Source organism: Parus major, chromosome 12 (genome assembly GCF_001522545.3).
Source record: "Parus major isolate Abel chromosome 12, Parus_major1.1, whole genome shotgun sequence".
In the NCBI taxonomy this organism is placed as follows: domain Eukaryota; kingdom Metazoa; phylum Chordata; class Aves; order Passeriformes; family Paridae; genus Parus; species Parus major.
In genome coordinates this window covers 15,459,699-15,479,399 of record NC_031781.1, presented here as the reverse complement: position 1 = coordinate 15,479,399, position 19,701 = coordinate 15,459,699, and the positions used below count along the sequence as shown (strand labels likewise).

Below are 19,701 nucleotides of genomic sequence, written 5' to 3'. Positions count from 1 at the left end.
TCATAAACTGCTTCACCTTCAGCAATTTTTCACAGTCCTTTCTCTGTAGTGTGGGTGCACATCGTGCTCTTCCTGATGTTGCCATAGGAGCCAACTCCCTTCATGGTTTTGTTTTCTTTTTTATATAGCATATAGTATATTCAAAACAATATCAAGTCATACCACACTGAGCTTTTTATTACCAGAGATTTTTGGACAGAAGCACATAATCTAAATTTTCTGAATTAATAGGCAGATGGTAGCTACTTTTTTTTTTTTTGGTATTTTTTTCCAACTTGTACATTTTAGATTTACAGAACTTGATTTCACACATCTGAAGAAACACTGACATAAATCTAAATTTATCTTTGATGCATTTACAAATATTCTTTTTCTTTTTTTTTTTTTTTTTTTTTTTTTCCTAAAGTGTCTCTGTCTAGACTTCTGCCAAAAAGCAGGAACTTTCATTTTCTCCTCTGTTAACATAAATACCTTTTAACATTATGCAGAGAATGGCATGACTGTCACTTTCCCATGAGGACATGAGGACCATTCACCACTGAAACACATCTGCTTTCCATGGGCCAGGATAAGTAGCTCTGACATGTCCCTGCTACACACTGTGCTCGTGTGAATATCCCTGAAATGCAGAATATTTGTGACTCTAGGCTTGTTGAATTCCTTTTCATTACTGTTTTCAATTTAGTTCCCTGAAACAATGAAGGTTAGTTGCATTCGACTCTTAATTGGACTTCACGTTCTATTAGTCATTATTTTTGCAAAGGCCTTAATTCCCTTCTAAAACATTTTAATTAAAGCAGCAATTTCTCGGTGCCTCACTTCACGAGCAGATTTTTCGCAGCAACTTCAAAGAGACGCAGATGTTTACTGAATTTGGTGGGGTGGTATTTGAGGCTGCCTACTGGCAAAGAAAAATTCATAAACATCTCAATGAAACTTTCCTGTGGTAATGACAACATTTCCTTCTGATAATTTAGCAAGTCTAATATTTCCCAATCTCGACAGGCCTGTTTCATAGGCACAGCACAAGCAGCATTATCTACTCAGAATGAGCCACGGCAGCTGCTCTGCTGTGGGGTAAAAACCTCCCAGTGGTGATACCTTGGGCTTTGGCAAAGGGTACAAGAGGCCACACATTTGTTTGTGGGGCTCCTCCAACAGAACATCAGTAGACTGGGAATAAAGAAACCAAAGTTCAATTTCTGCTGGATTTTCCACAGCTCCCCAGGGTGATTGTGGGAGGTCATTTATCTTCGTGTGCCTCAGTTCCAGCTGGTAAAAGGCTGATAACTGCTGATAACTGATGGCTTTGAATGGACTTACCTGCTGGTCTATCTCCTAGTGCACCAAGGGGTGCTTGAGGGGGTCTTGGGGTTTATAAAGTGCTGTTTGAATAAAATTCAGGAATGGTAGGGGATTATTTTGGAGGAGTTTCTCTTTACTAGTGTCAGCAGAGCCTGGAGCTGATTTTAGAATCCATTTTGGGGTAACTGGGCAGGCAGTGCTCCCCTCTGAACTGGGATGATGGTACTGGGGACACATGGCCATGGCAGACTGCATCTAAAATATAGAGTAGGGTCCAGCTATCTTCTGTGGTTTGGGCAGGTGTTTGTCCCCAGAAAAGACCAGGCCTGTCCAGCTGAGCCACCAGGAAGGGTGGTCTCCGTGTGCAAGGACCACCATCTCTCACGAGTGATGGTGAGGCTCAGGCTCCTTTCTGTGACAGAACCAGAATTCCTAATGCTGGAAATGACCTGTAAAACCATCAGGTGCAACTGTTAACCTCACACTGCCATCTTTACCACTAAATCATGTCCCCAAGTGCCACACTGAAGCCTTTTCCTGAACATTCCAGGGATAGTGATAGTATCACTTTCTGGGTAGTCTGTTTCTTCCCTGGGTACTCTTCTCTCATATTTTTGAAGGGAGATAATAGAAGCACCTGGAAACAGCTTATCCATTCCCACTGTGAGCACTGGGAAAAGACCAGCAAGGAAAGCCAGCATGGAAAATGGCGTGACACGTCATGTAGCTGCTTTAATCTACACTGTAATTACAGTGACAATTTCTGCCTCTTGAAGCATCAGGATTGAAGTGGTTACCCTGAAGGAGAAAGAAACTTAGTGGGAGAATTTCAACCAAATCTAGGATGGGAACTGCAGCACTTCCTCTGCATTGGATTAAAAGTGATCAGCATGGCCAAAGGCATTCTGTGAGAGACAGGTAAGCAGCCTGAAAGGAAATTTGAAATATTAAAGGAATGAAGCTGGACTGGACAGAACTAGTTTTTCAATTCCCTATTCCTCTTTGATTTGGTAGCATTAGGCAGACTGAAGGGTAGATTATACCCTTTGCAGACTTATGCGTGACAGCAAGATACTTTTCCACACCAATAAACCCCCTGAAATTAATTGGACCTCTCACAAAAGTGCCTGGGAATGTGAACTAGGCTTGCACATTTCAGCCCTCAGATTTAATCTTGCTTCAGCAGTGCCAGGGCCAGACTGCCTGGTGAACAGCTAGAGCTCAGCCAGAAATGGGAGTTCAGAGCACTCTCAGTGACTGGGTCAAGGTCTCTGTGGACACATCCTTGCTGAGGAGCATCTCAGCTCAGCTGAATTCACCATAGCAAGAAACAGATTGAAAATGTACCAAAGGAAACTATTCTGAAGCCAAAGCAGGGATCAGCCACAAGTTTGTGCTCACCACAAACTGTTGTGCATTTGCTGTGAGGTGGAATTGCTTATGTGTATGATTTTAGCTGGTGGCAAATGCTCTCAATGAGAATTAGCCTGGCCTGCAAAGAGGGAAACTTAATTTTAGGTAGTTCTGTGAGTGCTGTGGGACAAGAACACACAGCAAGGTGTCCACAGAGGCATGCTTAAGCTGAGGTCCCTGTTCACCAACTGCAAATGGGCTCCTGAAAAACCAAAGCATATGAAAAATTCCCCTCACGTGCTGGTCTGGAAAGAAATAGCTTTGTTGTTGTTTCAAAGAATTAGTGAGCCAACAACTCAAAGCTTTGGGGGTGGTTACTGGGTTTTTACTGGAGTCTCTATGAGCTATACAAAGTCTGAAGACATTGTACGTACAGTACATCTTTAATAAGAAGGGAGCTCACAGTCTACCAAACTCTGCCAAATAAACTTTTAATACATACTGTACTTCACTCAGTAGTTGTCCATCTCTTCTTCATGGAATATCTAACAGCTCTAAAAATATTTTCTTGGAGGAGGATAGAATTATCATTGTTATATATCAATCAAGTATGGTTAATGAAGCAAAGCCAGCATGCTAGTATTGCACAAGGGGAAAAGCCTCCAGAACACAAAGTGGAACAACAAATGCCCTCAAAATTCTGCCGAAGGGAACAGGAAGCTCTGGATGCTGCATCGGTAGGATTCGTGTAGCTCTTAGGCGTCCTTGTACCACAGCAGGTTTGCTTTGCCTCTTCACTGCCACATTTCTCTCTCAAACAGGTAGGGAACTTCCAGACCATTGCCAAAAAGGAAAAAAAAAAAATAAAAATACAGCAGCTGCAGCAAAGTGTGGTACTATTCAATTTCTTGAAGAGTGAGGCTTTTATTTCAAAATATCATATATTAATATATATATATTTCTATATATATATATATACTTTAACTGGTATAAAGTAAATTGTAGATCCAAACTTATACTGTTGCTTGTACTTCATAATCTCAGAAACTTTACCAAAGGAACCACTTTCTTCATTTTTTATTTTCAGTTGTCAAAAATCAGGGCCATTATTTTCACCGAATCCTTTCTCTCATACAGTAAAGCCACTGTTGTTTTCTGGTAAACAGTCAAAGTGCAAATAAGAAATCCATTTGGCTTGTAAATGCTGAGATGGTTTTAAACTTTCAATACTTTGTCCTCATAAATCAGCAGGGCTTTCACTGTCTCCATGCAGACGTGGGCACTCTGTTAAGTCCTTGGGTGGATCTGCAGTGAGAAAATGGGAAAGAGTTATGCATAATATGTTATTTTTAAAATATAGTCTTTTGGAAAAGAAAGACCCAGGCTCTGTAGGATGTAGCTGATTGATATAGCTCAGTTTAAATGCAATACTAGAAGGGTGTGTGTCTTTTAGTGCAGCAGGGGTGTAAAAATATGCAAGAGACAGATTCTGAGCAAGATCCTACCTCTGCCTTGGGAGATACTGGATGTGCATTAACCACCTGGGCTGGTGGTGCTGGACATCACAGAATCACAGAATCTCTTGGTTTGGCAGAAACACCTTCCACTACCCCACGCTGCTCTGAGCTCCTTCCAGCCCAGTCTTGGGCACTTCCAGGGATGGGGCAGCCACAGCTTCTCTGGGCACCCTGTGCCAGGGCCTCACCACCCTCACAGGGAAGAATTCCTCCCTAATATCCAATCTAAACCTGCTGTCTGTCAGTCTGAAGCCGTTCTCCCTTGTGCTGGGCCACAATGCCCTTGTAAAGAGTCTCCCCCCACCTTCCTTGTAGGAGCCCTTTGAGTAAGAAGGACATGCCAGAACAGATTTGGGTCTGGGGCTGTGCTCACCCCAGCCTTCTACCCTCCCCTCCCCAGAGTGATTCCAGTGAATTCTGCTGGACAAGGCAGGCAGGAGCACCCACCTTTCAGGTTTGGAACCCCACCAGCTACTGACTGGCCATAGCAGCTACTCCATCTACTCACCAGATACGTATGAGATAACACACCCTGCAACAGAACAAAACCCATCCCTCTTTGTGACTACCACCAAAATTGATCTGAGTGCTGCACTAATGCTGCAAGAGGAAACACCAGGAGCTTTTCTAGGATGCTGAAATAAGAACAACTGACTGACAGCAAAAAATAGTGCTCTCAAGGAAATGCTTTTGTTATACTTTTGTTTCTTCCCTGTACTGGTACAACCTGATGAATGCCACGAGGGGTTCAGGCCTTTGCCAGGCTCCTGGGCCAGCAATGAAACTCACATTGACTTGAATATGATCAGGCTTGCCCATTAAATCAGGGCTACAGATTATGATCTAAGCACAAGGTGATTAAATGCAGCAGTAAATATTAGAACAAGAGAGATTGACACGAGATCCAGCTGGTTCAAATTGAATGAAACTGAATCCCACCAGTTAAAACAAATGGTCTAAACCAGATTAAACCAGTCAAAAGTAGTTCAAACCAGATTAAGCTGGTCAAAACAGGATAAATGTGATAAAATCAGTTTAAACCACTTCAAACCAAATCAAAGCTAACAGAACAAGTTCAAACTGGCTCAAACTAGTCTGAACCAGTTCAGATGGGCCAGAACTGGTTCATACTGGTTCGAACTGGTTCAGCTTGATCAAACCTGGCTGTAACACAAGGCTCAGGCTGAGGAACTGGAGAGGGGGTTTGAGCTGAGCTCCTCTGCCCATTCCTAGCTGATCAACACATGAATTTCCATTCTCCAGAATATCAGCAGCGTCCAGCCTGAGATGCTGCTCCTCTATTTAGTGCTGAAAGTGGTGATGTGACCTCCAGCAGGTCCTACTACAGCTCCAAGGGCCCCACATTTTTAAGGAAAACATTAAAAGTTCTTAAATAAATTATTTAAAAAAAAAAAAAAAGTGACAAGGGATTAAAGAAACATTGAAACTGCTCCAAAAATTAAATGACAAAATTATTTCATTCCAGTGTTTGTGACCTGTGTGACCATCAATAGAAAACTAATCAATTTAAGGAAGCTGTAAGCTTTATAACTTTGGCTTTAAAAACCTAATTAGAGAGTTATGCTAAAGGGCAAAACACAGAAATAAATGCATGAAAAGGAAGGAATGAAGAATGTGCTGGCAAAGACTTCACTGAGTCTGTTGTCCACCTCCTTCTGACACTAATCAGTATTAATCATATCTGAGAGTCAACCATGAAGTTATGTACTACCCTAGAAAATTATCTATACTGTGTATATCCATATATCTATGTATTCATATATATATATATATATGTATGTATGTATATATGTACACATGCTTATATGTGATTTACTCTGGGCCTGGGAGAATGTACTAATGGGTGTCTTAATCCTGAGAGTCATAAATGTGAATGTTTTCCTTGTCAGGACAGCAGCTGCCTAATGTAAATGTATTTAGTGTAAGGAAAAGCTTTCATTAAAACAGTTTAAAGTTTGCAGCCTATGGAGACTTTCTGTAGCTTTCTGCCTAATCACCACAGAGAGAGCTGGGATGTTGACTGATTTGTCGTGTTTCTTCTGCTTTCTTAACTTCCTTAACTACTCAAATTGGACACACATGGCCTGGGATTGTGGTCAGGGCAGATTACATTGTAATCTCATTCTCTGCTGCTCTCTGAAATGGCAGAACAAAGGAAAAAAAACCCAAAATAACAACCTGTTTCAAGATCTGATTGCTTCCATATTTTTACATTTATGTTGCTAGACTTGACGCAGTGCTACAGATTCGAGCAAAGTTTCAGGGACTAAGAAGTAGAATTTTTCCTTGGAAAATGCAAGAGACAGTTGCTGAGTGCATCATGTCATGTTGCCTTTGTCAATTGGGTTCTGTAATGATATTTTAAAGCAACAAAGCAAAATTCTACTGGAAGCAGCACCATAAGGTACTCCCCTCAACAGCTAATTAAAATAACTCCTGTGGGTAAATGAAGAAATATTTTTTCAGTTATGAGCACTCATTCTGCAAGTATTTAATTCAAATGAAATACAATAATGCATACTGAATAGATTGGACCATACATCTGCATATTAATGAAGCTGCTAAATTTCTAGCAATCACTTCTATCGCCTAAAACTAGTTTATATGATGAGAACTGGGGGAGTTAAGAGAAGGACAGCTTCACTGAAGAAAGAAAATGCAATTCCTCAATTATATAACCTGAAGACAGACTGCAGAAGGGCTGAATTATTGTATAAGATACTTCATGTTGCTTCTTAGCTCTTCTACATCACTTTCTTCTATTTTAACTCCCCACTTTCCTCACTGGAAAGGACATGGAGCAAGTTTGTGGTCTGGGAGGTTTTAATTTCAGTGCAAGGCACATTCAGTAACAAACAGCCTTCCAGTGGTGCTGCAGTGGGAAGAGATCAGCTGTGGGCACACAGAGATTTGCAGCAGAAAGAAACTGAGTCAAGGAATTCCAGTTCCCTCCATCCTTCCTCCTTTTCTCTGGGAGCTGACAAAAAGATGACTTGGATCTTGTTTTTGGGGGCCACTTACTGCTTCCTACAAAGAAAACCTCCTAAGTCAGTAGTCTCCTGATTATTTAATGTGTTGGCAGAAGGCTCTGCTCCAGAAATGAGGGTTGCAATACAAATCATTCATCCTGGGGTAGGTCCTATGGAGGGAAAGAAAAGGATTCAGGTGGCATGGAGATCAATTAGGGTAAATTCTCCTCCTTCAACAGAAGGCCTAGAAGATATAGAAAATGACTGGAGTTAGGATTGAGAAGAAAGGAAGAAGTCAGGAAATCACAACACTATGCTGCATATTCCTGTGAATTAGCAGCTGGGCATGTATGTAGAATTTTTTATCAAACAGGGAAAAAAATCTTGAAAATTTGCTCTTTTTCATTTAGCAGGTTTCAAAAGCCATTTTCCAGTTCACAGAAAATGAAAATTTATATATTTATAAAAGCATTTTGAGTTGACAACCATGTAATTTTCTTGGAAAAAAAAATTCAATTATGGTATGAAAATGAGTTAATTAAAATTGTTGAATACAGGTAGAAGTGACAGTTTTAAGACAATGGTTGTGAAACAGTTGCACAACACAAAAGAAAAGCTAGAATGTACTTCTGAAAAACACTTTTATTCCCAAGGTATCCTCATAGTGGGAGTTTAGGCAGCTCATTCACACCCTCTCTTTGCAGCACTCTGCCTTTTGCTGGCATGGTGTGGTGAAAGCTGTCATCACCTGTTGGCCTGTGCTACCTGAACCTGCAGCATCTCAAGAGTTTGTCACTAATGAGTTTGTGGGGCTGGAGCTGCTCTGAAGTGAGACCTGCAATGCAAACAGGGAGCTGAGTCCTCTGCTACAAAGCACTTGTACAGCTGCTGATCCAGATGTGGCTGGAACCACCAAGGAATGGATGCAGGACCCAGAAGATCCCTCAAGCTAATATTCTCCCTTCAGCCACCAGGAAGGGACTCAGTGATGTGCATTAAGGGTATTTTGGGTAACAGTGTCTGTAAGAAGGTGACCTGGCAATTCAGCAGCTCCAGCCTGCTGGTTGGAGCCTGGACCCAGCTGACCAGCCTGATCCGTGTGAATTTTCACCAAATTATGGCCAGAAGCACTGGGTGATCATGACAGTGGTCTTTAAGACTTTTACAGCAGGCATAATGATGGAAAAGACATGGGTGAGCAGTCATTAGTGATTCCCTTTCCTATTAAGATCTTCTGGGGGCAGACAGAAAGGAGACTTACTCTGGTGGTCTTGATTTTATTGCCAGTCGCACACATCCATCCAGAATTATCAGGCAATGTCTTACATTCCTCTCCTTCTAGGCAGGGCTCCATCTCACACCACCATTTCCCAATCACTATAGAAGCTAAAAGAGAAAAGACAATGTTCACAACTATGTTACAATGACCAAATCTAATTAAATAATATCTCAAGGGTCTAACACTGTAGTTAAAAGGCAGAGTGTCCCTTCAACCAGAGTTTAGTGATAAGGATTTCATATTTAATTACTTGTTTGGCATCCTTTATTGCCTGAGACAGTGCACTGCTTGCCACAGCCTCCTCACAAAGGAGATCTTTTCTTTTCCCATGCTGTGGCTGCAGGGAATGCTGTGGTGGCAGCAATTCTGCTGCAGACCAAAGGACCATCCAGCCCAAGAGCCCCTGCCCCTGAGTGCCAATCTCATCTTCATGGACGTCTACAAGAACAAGACAAGTCTGAGGAGATTTTCCTCAGAATATTCTCCAGGTCTTCAGGACTTCTGGTTCAGTGTACTCCACATAAAACTATGTCTGCTTTGCTTTCAGGACCTACAGGTGGATTTTTTTTTACCACAAATCTGTCCAGAATTATTTGAACCCATGGAAACTTTTAGCTTTCCCAATACGGCATCACAGGGAGCACCACAACTAGAAACAGAGGGTAAGGTGACAATGAACAGCAGCAGAAGCTGTTTGTTGAAACACAATTATGAATTTTGTAGAAACCATATTATCTCTAAAAGTAACTTTTAATTTCCAAATATTTAACATTGTAAATAACGGCAGTGTTTGGACCCAGTTGTTTGAATTTAATTGGCACATGTGTTTACAACCTTGAATGTACCTTAATGAAGTTTCTTGCCTGGGAATTGGTATCTTATTATATCCTTAACTGTATCTTAATGACATTTTTTGTCTGGGGATTTTGATAAACTTTAGCTAACCTTGCAACTGTGACGAGTTGGCTCATGAGTGGCTCTTTCTCTGGCAAGAATTAATTTCATGGTTGCACTCAGGAAGCCTGTCAAAGCTTTCTGCACAGTCACTCAAAGAGAGATGCTTAACCCATTTATATCACCCCTCATGGCTGCTTCAAGCCCACAAAATACCTTTGAAGCAGCTGCCTACCTAATACATATATATTAATATATATACACACCAGCTGACTACCAGGAAAATGCCCTGTTGTGCATGCATTGATTTAAGGGCATTACAGAGCTTATAATTAAATTCTTGAATATAAAATTGGATAGAATAGTTCAGTTTGAGGGGCCTTACAATGATCATAGAGCTCTCAGTGTTGTCTTTCCTGTTTTTTTCCCACAGCTTGTATCTGATTTTTATCATAAAATGTATCATTTCTCTATAAATACAAGGCACAAAAAGAGCCCTTTACACCTGTGCTGGCAAGGCAGTTTAATGATGCTATTCACACACCTTTTTCAGAAGGGAATCATTAATGCTGCTAACAGCAGAGAAAAAAGATCTCTCTTTGCAATGCATGAAAAGGCGTGAGGGCTGAATCCGTGCTCTAATAATAGATTGTGCAGTGAGCAAACTGAAAAACCATATCCTGCTAAACACTGGCCTTCACAGCAATCATCAGAGCAGAGCATCCTCAGGATGTGTGAGAAGAATCCCGTGACACGGAATCAAAAGTGGTGATCATCATTATTTACTGGGAGCAGCGCTGCAGCATTAAATAACCGCGGAGAAGGATCCGACCGTGCCAGGCACTAAAACCCACAAACCTGAACGGCCTGGCCTGGGGAGCTGACAGTGTAAAACAGAGAGATGAGCTGAGTACAGACTGAGAGGCAGCGTGGAGGAGCAGTGCTGCTCACAGAAATACAAATGATCTCACTACTTCTTAATGCTGTTAAATACAGCCCAAATATTCAGATCTTGACCTTGAAAAATAATCAAATGCAAAGTCAGTGCTGAACCTTAATGGCAACTGACTCGTGTAGTGGTGTCTAATACACCACTTCTAGTATATATAATATGTTTTAGTGTATACATATATATTTTTATTGATTTATGATTCCAGTACAATCACACCCAAGTGTCCATCAGTGAGCATCCTCACCTGGGCTGAAGACCAGGCTCCTTCTATAATGGGAGAAACTAATGGGGGAAATTTGCAGATGAAAAGCTCCTCTTTGTCTCTAATATGTAAGTAGGCAAAATCCTTTGTAAGTCTGAAGCACTACAAAGCTCACTGTGGTCTAGTCCTCAGGTGCATACCATGGCAGGGACATCCAAAACCCAAAGAAAATTACTTTCTTTGAATCTTGTGTTTATAGGTTTTCTCTTCTATTAAGAGCCTTTTAATCTTTAGGACCAGTTGTCTTTCTTGGGAACTGCTGATCCTTTGAGTTCTACTTGATTTCAAAGTTTTACACCTCCAGCTCTGTTCAAAGAGGGAGGAAAAGGCTTTAAAATGAATCACAGTTTGCAGCATCTGAGATTGGGCCCACCTGTGGGAGGAGGGGAGAAACCTTCCCCAGGGAAATGATGCAGCTTCTCTGTGTTTAGGTTCTGTCACTTTGAGATGAGCTGAAGCAGTTGGGTGAGAGAGGGAATTGCCCAAATTAAGATGCTCCCCTCAGTGTGGTTTTTATTCAAGACCTCCCAGATCCCGAGGAACCTGAGTCTCAGTGACCCAAACCACTCATCCTGGGTGAGAATTAGAGATTCCTGTTAATCACCAGGCAGCACAGGCTGTGAGTGCTCACATCATGCTGAATTAGACACCTGGAGCATTCTGGAGTGTGTCTCATCATGCTTTTCTCACTGTCTGGGGAGTACACGAAGAACAAGAGTTTCTTCATGCAAGGGTGAATGGACTGAGACAGATCCCTCTGCCATGGGGAAAGGAAAAGGACATGGAACACAAGAGCTTTGACTACTCCTGCTTTGCTTATGTTTGGTTTCAGTGCTTTATTTTTGTCTTTTTTTTCCCACCACCTTCAGGTTAAATAAGGGATTGTTTATATCTGAACTATTTTCAAGAAAATGCCTCTTTTATAAGAATATTTAACTCCTAACAAATCACCAATGGAGATGGGGAAAAAAATAACTTTCTTCAATAAATTCTCGAGGTTTCTTTTTCATCCCAATTGACACTTTCTAAAAATCTTTGTTTGCAAAGCCATAGAATAATTTTGATGAAAATATTTAAATTTGATGTATTTAGTCTGCATGGATTAACACACACAAAAAAGCATTTGGTTGAAATGGCATTTACAAATCATGGGCTCCAGACAAACTACAAATAAGAAATCTGAAGATCAGATAGAATACAGGGAAAAAGTAATAGAATAGCTTATATTTTCTCATGTTTACACAATTCTATTGCATTTTAAAATACATTTGTTCCCAAACATAATGCCCAAAGCCTTAGGGGACTGCAGGGAGCTGCCAGTTTAGCTTGGATTCAGTGGGATTCAGCCTTCAAAGTTCATGAGACCCTTTGGATGCTGCACAAAGGTAGTGACCATGCTCTGATTTGCTCTTGTGCATCATCTGGAGCATAAAGTTGTGATGTATGAAAACACCTGGCTGGGGAAAAGCTTTCCCCTTGAATTTCAGTGTCAAAGTATTCTATTAAGGGGCAGTAGAAATGCACTGAACACCTTCATATATCTACACCTAAAAGATCAAATAAGCACACAAACACTAATTGTTCAATCATCTTCTTCTTGAGTACAACAAAGTTTGGAAAAAGTACACAATCCATTTGATTAAAGCTTCCTGTTGAAACTCCTGAATTTATTATGTTTCACATTTCTCAGTCTTCAAGTTCTTGCATTAAACTGAAGGTACTCAGTTCCTGAAAGGCATTTTACAGGTGATTAACAGGACATGGACAGAGGAAATGTGCACACACAACCCAGACACTCACAGAAAATTGCTTCTGTCATTTTTGCTACTCCTGCCTGTAGAGAAAATGCAAATTTTTTGGCTTTGTTTTGCAGATAAATTCCTCCTTAACTTTTCTGCATTTGCATTTAGGAAACTGCTTTAACAATATGACAGTCTATATGGCAATAAGTATAAAGACATTATATTTAACAATGTAACAATGAGACCATCCTCACAAAGTAATAGATAACTTTAATTCATGTTTATGGAAACTTGAAATATGAAAACAGAGCAAAGTATCATCATGCATTTTTCAACAGTTTAGAAGGAACAAGCTATGTATTAAAATGTTCCAAGATGCTTCTGCTGTTGCCATTATAAAGCCACAGCAGCTCTCTTTTTGCCTGTGATAAAGTGCACACATTTTGTTTATATAGAAATAGAATACAAAGGAATGGAGATATTAGATTGTGGTTCCTCCTGATCATAGGTATTGTGTTGCTGCAAGGAATAAGAAGCTCATTTTCAAAACCAGTGTGACACTCATGGCAGGAAGGGAAAGTTTTCCCTGTAAGTACAGAGCATTCCGTTTTAATCGTGTTTCTACCAGCCAAGATTGATATAAATAAAATTTAAATAGAGAACACATTTCACAGATGTCAGAAGTGAAAAAGACTTTGTCAGCTTAATGAAAAGATATCAATTTTCTCCTCTTTATTCAATATATTGTGAGTCATTTTCTAAATGGATTAGATTAAAGGAAAGTTCAAACTCCCTATGAGAGATTCTTGTGCTGATGGAGATTTTGGCAATAGCAACAGCACAGAGGTGGGTAAAATCTTTCAAGCAGTTTATATTTTCTTTATTTTATTTTTTTTTTTAAAGGATATAAACTAGAATGGGAAAAACTGTAACCCTGTGTTCACCTATACAACAAAATCTCAGAGAATTGAATGAGACATGCAGTTTCTCTTAGTTTATTGGGATGTCATGGGGAGCAGAATGAATTACAGGGGTGGGAACACACTTTCTGGGAGGATGAGAAAACTGGACTGGAAGGAAGTGTCATCTGAAGGGTTATGTATTTCATAATCAGACAGAGATAGCAGCCACTCTGGGAGCTGTAGAGGAGCAATCTGATGAGTTAAAGAATACAAATCCAAAACAAAAGATTTCAGGTTGAATATTGCTATCTGGGAGAAATGCAGGATGTTTCCTACAGGGAGTCCAAACTATCAAACTCTGCTTTAATTCAATCTTACTCAATTTTAGAAGTATCAATCTAATGCTCCTGCAGTGCAATGCTTCACAGACTTTGATAACAGACCTCTCATAGCTCTGGGAAATGGACATTTCTCCCATTAAAAATACAAGCACAGTGCAATCAGTCTGGCAAGTGGTGTCTCATACATCTAATTGCCTCAAATTCAGTCTTGCTGAGTTAATTTAATATTTTTTAATTGTAGTAAACATTAAAAAGACATCAGCAAACTAAACTTCTTTATTTTTTTCTTTTTTTTTTAACAGTCTGATCTTCGTGATATTCTCCAGTTTTTTTTTTTAATGTTTTATTAATTCACTGACCACATTGAAAGAATTTAAGATTTATTTTTTTTTTTCATTCAGAATTTCTGATTCTCCATTACAAAATATTCAGCAGCTAGAGTAAGTTGTTTTTAAAACTGTATTACATGTGTGAACAACCCTGTGGGCTGCACCATTAAATATGAAAAGGCAGATTAGATGCAAAGAATCCATGTACAATTTCCTTTTAAGATCCACATAAACCAGCAAAAAAGGGTGCTAATTCGACAGCATGGGAAGACTCACTAGTGAAAAACCACTTACATTGCCATTTCCTAGCAGCCAACATGCCGTTAGGTAAATTAGGAAAAATGACATAAACACATTTTGTGCTTCCCTCCTAACAATGTGACCAATAGAGGTGGTGGTGGCCTGGGAAGCAGAAATTCCCAATGCTTGTTTAATCCCAGCTCTGCTTCTCACTTTCTCTGTTACTACAGGTAAATCCTCTCCTTGGTGTACCAGTTTGCCATTTGCAATTTTATTTACTTAGAGGATGAGTTATTCTTGCTGTGTTTTCTTGTATGTTGCTCTCTGTCTCTTCTGCCCTGCTGAACTTTAACACTGAATTGCAGGAGGTTGGGACTGACATTTTTTTTTCTCCAGCTGTACAGCCTGAAGAATGGGTTTCTCAGGCACTATGAAAATAAATTATAACATTAAAATTATGTCAAGTGCTGCCAGAAGGTCCTTAAGCACACTCCTGCCTTTGAGCTGGATGGAGAAGGTCCATTAAAGAGCAGATTTCCCACAAAAAAAAAAAAAGCTTAGATTTTGCCAAGGAATTTCTGTCCCTCAATACAGACTGGGAGACATCAAGTGCTGCAGCTTTGTCATTTTTCCATGTCCCTTTCTTTGCACCTCTGGAAACAACTTCTGCTTAGGGATGTGGCTGAAGCAGGAGCAGGATTCCTCATGGGCAGCACCTTCACGGTGAGAATGTCACTGGCAGCGACAGAACCCAGGTGTGTGAGCACCTGTGAGCTGTGCCCAGATGTTCAGAGCTAAAGCACAAGGATTTGTTTGCTCTGCTGGTTTTTGGCACACAGGTAAAGCACCAAAAAATGAAATTCTCCAGAGCTCAAGGAGAGCTGTAGAATTTGCACAGCCATTTTCTGGGTCGGGAAGATCGCAGCAGCAATGACCAGGAAAAGAAATTAAAATGTTTCTTAGCCCCTCACAGTTCAACTTGTGAGATCTTTTCAAAGTCTGGGTTTTTAGGAAATACGAAAATGAAGCCAGCAAGAAGCTGTCAGGCTGGGAGGGCTCTTGTGGCACTCCTTCAGGAGATGCCAGTGGCTCCCAATTGTGCTGGCAGCTGGCTCTCAACCCTGTTCTCATTTGATAATCCTGCACTCAAAAAGTGTGGCAGTTTTTTTAAAGCTGTAATTATTCCACATTGCACTGAACTCAGACATGACTAAAGCCTGACACTTTTTCTCTGAAAGTCATGGATCACAGCTGATATTCTAACAGAGCCCTCAGCGCATTATCTATCAGGAAACTCGATTTCTGCAAAGGAAAGGCAGAGCAAGCCTCGACAAAACAGATTTTTGCAGATATCTGTGGCAGAGAGAAAGGACATGAAATGATAAAATAAATCATGTATGATAAACTTGTCTTCCCAAAAGTGCACAGTGTATTCCATGACCTTCCAGAGTGCTAGAACACAGTCTTATATTTTTTCTTGGAATTTTCTGAACTCTTGCACAGCAACATATATCCAAGGCAAGCATCAAGCTGCCAACTGTATTTATAGTTTTATGTGTGTGGGTTTATTGGTGGTTGACATAACCTCTCTGCAAAGAGAGAGGGGAATTTGAGAGCAACCTGCTGGCACTAATGAGGGCTAATGAGGCTGATGAGGACATGAAATCCAACATTCAGGGAGCTGATGTGAATGCAGGTGACTGAGGATGCCCTCCCAACCTGTTTGGGCTTCTTTTGCAGGTTAGGGAGAACCATTGCTGCTATTTATTACTGAAGTTTGGAACTGAATCCACCCTTCCCTGCAGAACAAGGCTGAGAGCAGGCTGCTAAAATATTTGTGCAATGAAGCAACGTGATTTACAGCCTCTTTGAATGGCTTCAGATAACCTAGTGAGAGCCTAATCTTATTGTTATATATTTAATGAAATGCAACATATTTATACATATTTGGAAAGACAATAGGAAACTACTTATAAATATTCACAAGCATGTTTCAGACCAGAGTTGAGGGCTGGTATGCCATCAAATAATTTTATCTCCATGCCATAATAATTCAATAATAAAGTAAATTAATGAGTTAAAATGCAGAGGGAGATGTGCCAGGCTGTGAGATGAAGAGATGAAGATTAGGGGTTTGTGGGTGGCCTTGCAATGTTACTCCTCCAGTGGCTGCTGGGACCACAAATCATACATATATATATATATATATATGTATGTATGTGTGTGTGTGTATATATATATATAAACCAACTATCTGTGTTTAGCGTGTGATCCAACAGTTACTGGAGAAACAGGGGAAAAAAAACCCCAAACCTCATTTTTTGCAGACTTCAGACCAAATCTGGTGTCTGTAAAAGCTGCCATTTGCTCAAACATGAGCTCCTGTGCTGCTGGTGTTGGGTTTGGGGATGTGGAAGGGAAAAGCTGTGAAATGGGCTCGGAAGGGTGAAAGTCTATCATGAAATTTTGACTGAATGAGGTGCCAGAATCACAGCCTAGCAGCAAAGCACTATGAAAGAACACTGGAAATGAATAAATTATATAACTGTAATGCATTTATAAGGCATAACAAAGCATGCATAATATATTGGAGGGTTATCAGTTATGAAATTAAAATCTGGTGTACCACTTGGGTAAAAATTGTGTAGTGTTTCTCTCATTACCAGAAAAAACTCTTGTTAACAGAGAAGATTCCTGCAAATAAATATACATAGGAAATTCTTGCATTGAATCTACAGAAATTAATGATATAATATGGTTATGTGTCATTAGTCAATGAAAAACACCTTTTTTTTTTTATTTGTGTATGCTTTTCCAGTGAAAAATGGTTTTTGCTTTGGCTTTCTTTTTGAAGTGCAAGCTATTATAATTTCCCTCTCTTCCTCTGTAAAAAATACTAAGTTCTCTGTCCTTTACAGACCTGTGGCTGGAACTCCAAACTGAGAAAATATTGAAATATGTGGCTGAGATTCCAAGAGTCTCTGCAAGAGTGGGGGCTGTCAGATGGGTGCCTGCTGCTGGAGAAAGCAAGAGAGGGCAGGAAAGGTGGCAAAAGAAGTGAAAACATGAAAGAACCTGAGCAGTAAAAGGGTGAAAGAGAGCAGTTTTAAATTAGATATTGAGAAGAAATTCTTCCCTGTGAGGGTGGTGAGGTCCTGGCACAGGGTGCCCACAGAAGCTGGGGCTGCTCCATCCCTGGAAGTGTCCAAGGCCAGGTTGGACAGGACTTGGAGAAGCCTGGGACAGTGGGAGGTGTCCCTGCCCATGGCAGAAGGGTAACTGGATGGGCTTTAAGGTCACTTCCAACCCAAACCATTCTGGGATTCAATGATTCTATATTTCTCCTAAAATCTGGATGTTAAGGAGTTTTTGGGAAAGGAGACTGTTAAGAGGTGTGAAATACATGAAGCCATCTGCTATTCTATCCTTATAAAGGATGGAAAAAGGATAATAATCAGACCTGGAAGATTCCTGCAGCAAAATCCCAGGGAAGGGTGGGAGCAGCCTTTTTCTGCTGTCTGTACCCACCAGATCATTTCAGTCCAGCTACAGAAACTTTTTCATTCAGACCTCCACCAACCCAAACCCACCCTGCACGGGGTCAGGGGCACTGTGCTCTCATTGCAGGGACGATTCCATGTGAAAGGAAAACAAAGGGAGGTTTTATTGTTCTAATTATGGCACTCTGAACTTGCAGGTGGTGCTTGCTGCTTTCTGCACAGTGGTACCAAAAGGCAGAGCCTGCACGTTTCTCGAGGAGCTGGTTTAGTTAACTCGCAATTATCTCTGCTGGGAAAAGACAAAAAGGTCCAAATTCTCTTCCATGAACTGGGAACTGCTGTGGCATAAATAACACACCTTTAGAGCACTCATATCTCCACAGTCCAGGAGAGCACATTTTAAAATCTGTGTGGAAGAAGCTGTTTTCAAAGGTCAAGTTAAATAAGCCAACTGGCACTACACAAGGTAATTACTGATTTATTAAAAGTGTTGTATTCATTCAGCTATCTTTGTTCTGTGATGTAAGACAAGTCTAATTTTGTTTCAAAGATTAAAGGAACATTTGTTTTTTGTAAACAAATCCCTAGCTGCTATTACAAATTACATCATGCATAATCTTGACATGATAGATTGGGAGATATTTCAGTGCAACAATGCCAGTGCAATTGAAACAAGAACTGCGAGACTGAACAAAAATTGATGAATTGAGCACACCATATTTTGTATTTCATATCATAGCTTAATTACTGCTTCAATATGCATGGAATAAGAGAAGTAACTCAATTATAAAAGCTTATCAGCAAGACTTACAAACAGTGAAATTCATGTGTGGATATTAAACTGACCTTAACTGACAAGCTTTCTTTTGAAATTATGTTTTCCTTCAGTGCTCATAATGCTTATTTACTCTGAGACATTTTACAGAGCTGAGAAGTCTTTTAATGGGCACTTGAAATTTCATGGCCACGCTGCTATTGGCACAGCTCATGTCTTTTTGCCTCTGATCAATTTAACTCCGAGTTGTACCATTTTAAAAGATCAAAATTCTACGATTCACAGTGATGTTTTTCCTCCCTTTTTTTTCCTGCCTTGGAAGAGACCCTGGATTTCATTTCTTCTAGGTAACTCTTTGCTACTAATAATTTATACAATGACCTTACCCTGTTGTCCTTGGAGTGAATAATCCTGAATTTATACAAAGATCATTATTTCCATTGTAATGCACAAGATGTGCTCTTGAAAAAATAAGAAGGTGGAAGGAGCTGAGAGCCTCAGACTCCAGGTACTCCAGGAATCTTGTGGCCACTCTGCTCAGGTGATTCTCAGCTCTCTTCTCATCACTACAAAAGGGACTTTGTTTTCCACAAACATCTGTCCTTGTTCTACTTGATCTCATTACTGCTCATACAAAATGAATGTACGTGGAGCCTGAGCGTGCCCAGCACAAGCTCTTTACAATTATGAGCATGAATTAGTGGAAAAGGTTTTGCAGAATGTGTTCAGCTCTGCCAGTTGCAAAATGTATGCAAACAAGGGCCCTGCAAAGACAAATAGCTAAACAAAGACACTGGGAATTTCTCTAGTCACCAGAAAATCAAACAGAAAGCTTTAGATGGAATTTTGTGATTTTATATATTTTTATTTTTTTTTACAATACTCCCTTCCTCCATCATTTTAAAGAAGTTTAGAACAGAAAAAGGTTAAAATAGGTGGATTTTCTTTCTAAATATTAATCTTCAAACATAAGCGCTAAAATAGGAAAAATAATTGCCTAGTGAGCCTACTAATTCTGGGCATTATGTTGCAGTCCTTAGACTTCATATTTCTGATTTTCTGCTTTAATAGTGATCACCAATAGATGAGAAGGTGGATGAACAAGAGAAGCAGGTGGATGGAAAAGCTCTGGGAAAGCTGTACAGAGTGGCTGTGTGCAGCTGATCTGAGCTGTCATTGCTCAGAGAGCTGAGCCCATCTCTACAAGTGCTCTGCTTTTATCCCATCACCTCGGGTCACACTGAGGCTCCACAGCATCCATCCTGCATGGCCACAAACTGACTTCACCAAATTGTCACGGGATCCATGTGCCCACCTCAC

At 40.3% G+C, this 19,701-nt stretch overlaps 1 protein-coding gene across 2 annotated transcripts in view; it reads right to left on the bottom strand.

The window, feature by feature from the left end:
- Positions 1–246: 246 nt before the first annotated feature.
- TAFA1 (TAFA chemokine like family member 1) overlaps positions 247–19,701 on the bottom strand; it is a 217,608-nt gene continuing 198,153 nt past the window's right edge. For both annotated transcript variants that reach the window (XM_015641109.3, XM_015641107.3), the window contains 2 exons: positions 8,427–8,551; positions 247–3,963 (listed from right to left, as the gene is read on the bottom strand). In XM_015641109.3, coding sequence (XP_015496595.1) covers positions 3,946–3,963; positions 8,427–8,551 — 143 coding nt within the window. In that variant the 3' untranslated portion in view covers positions 247–3,945. The remainder of the gene's footprint in view (positions 3,964–8,426; positions 8,552–19,701) is intronic.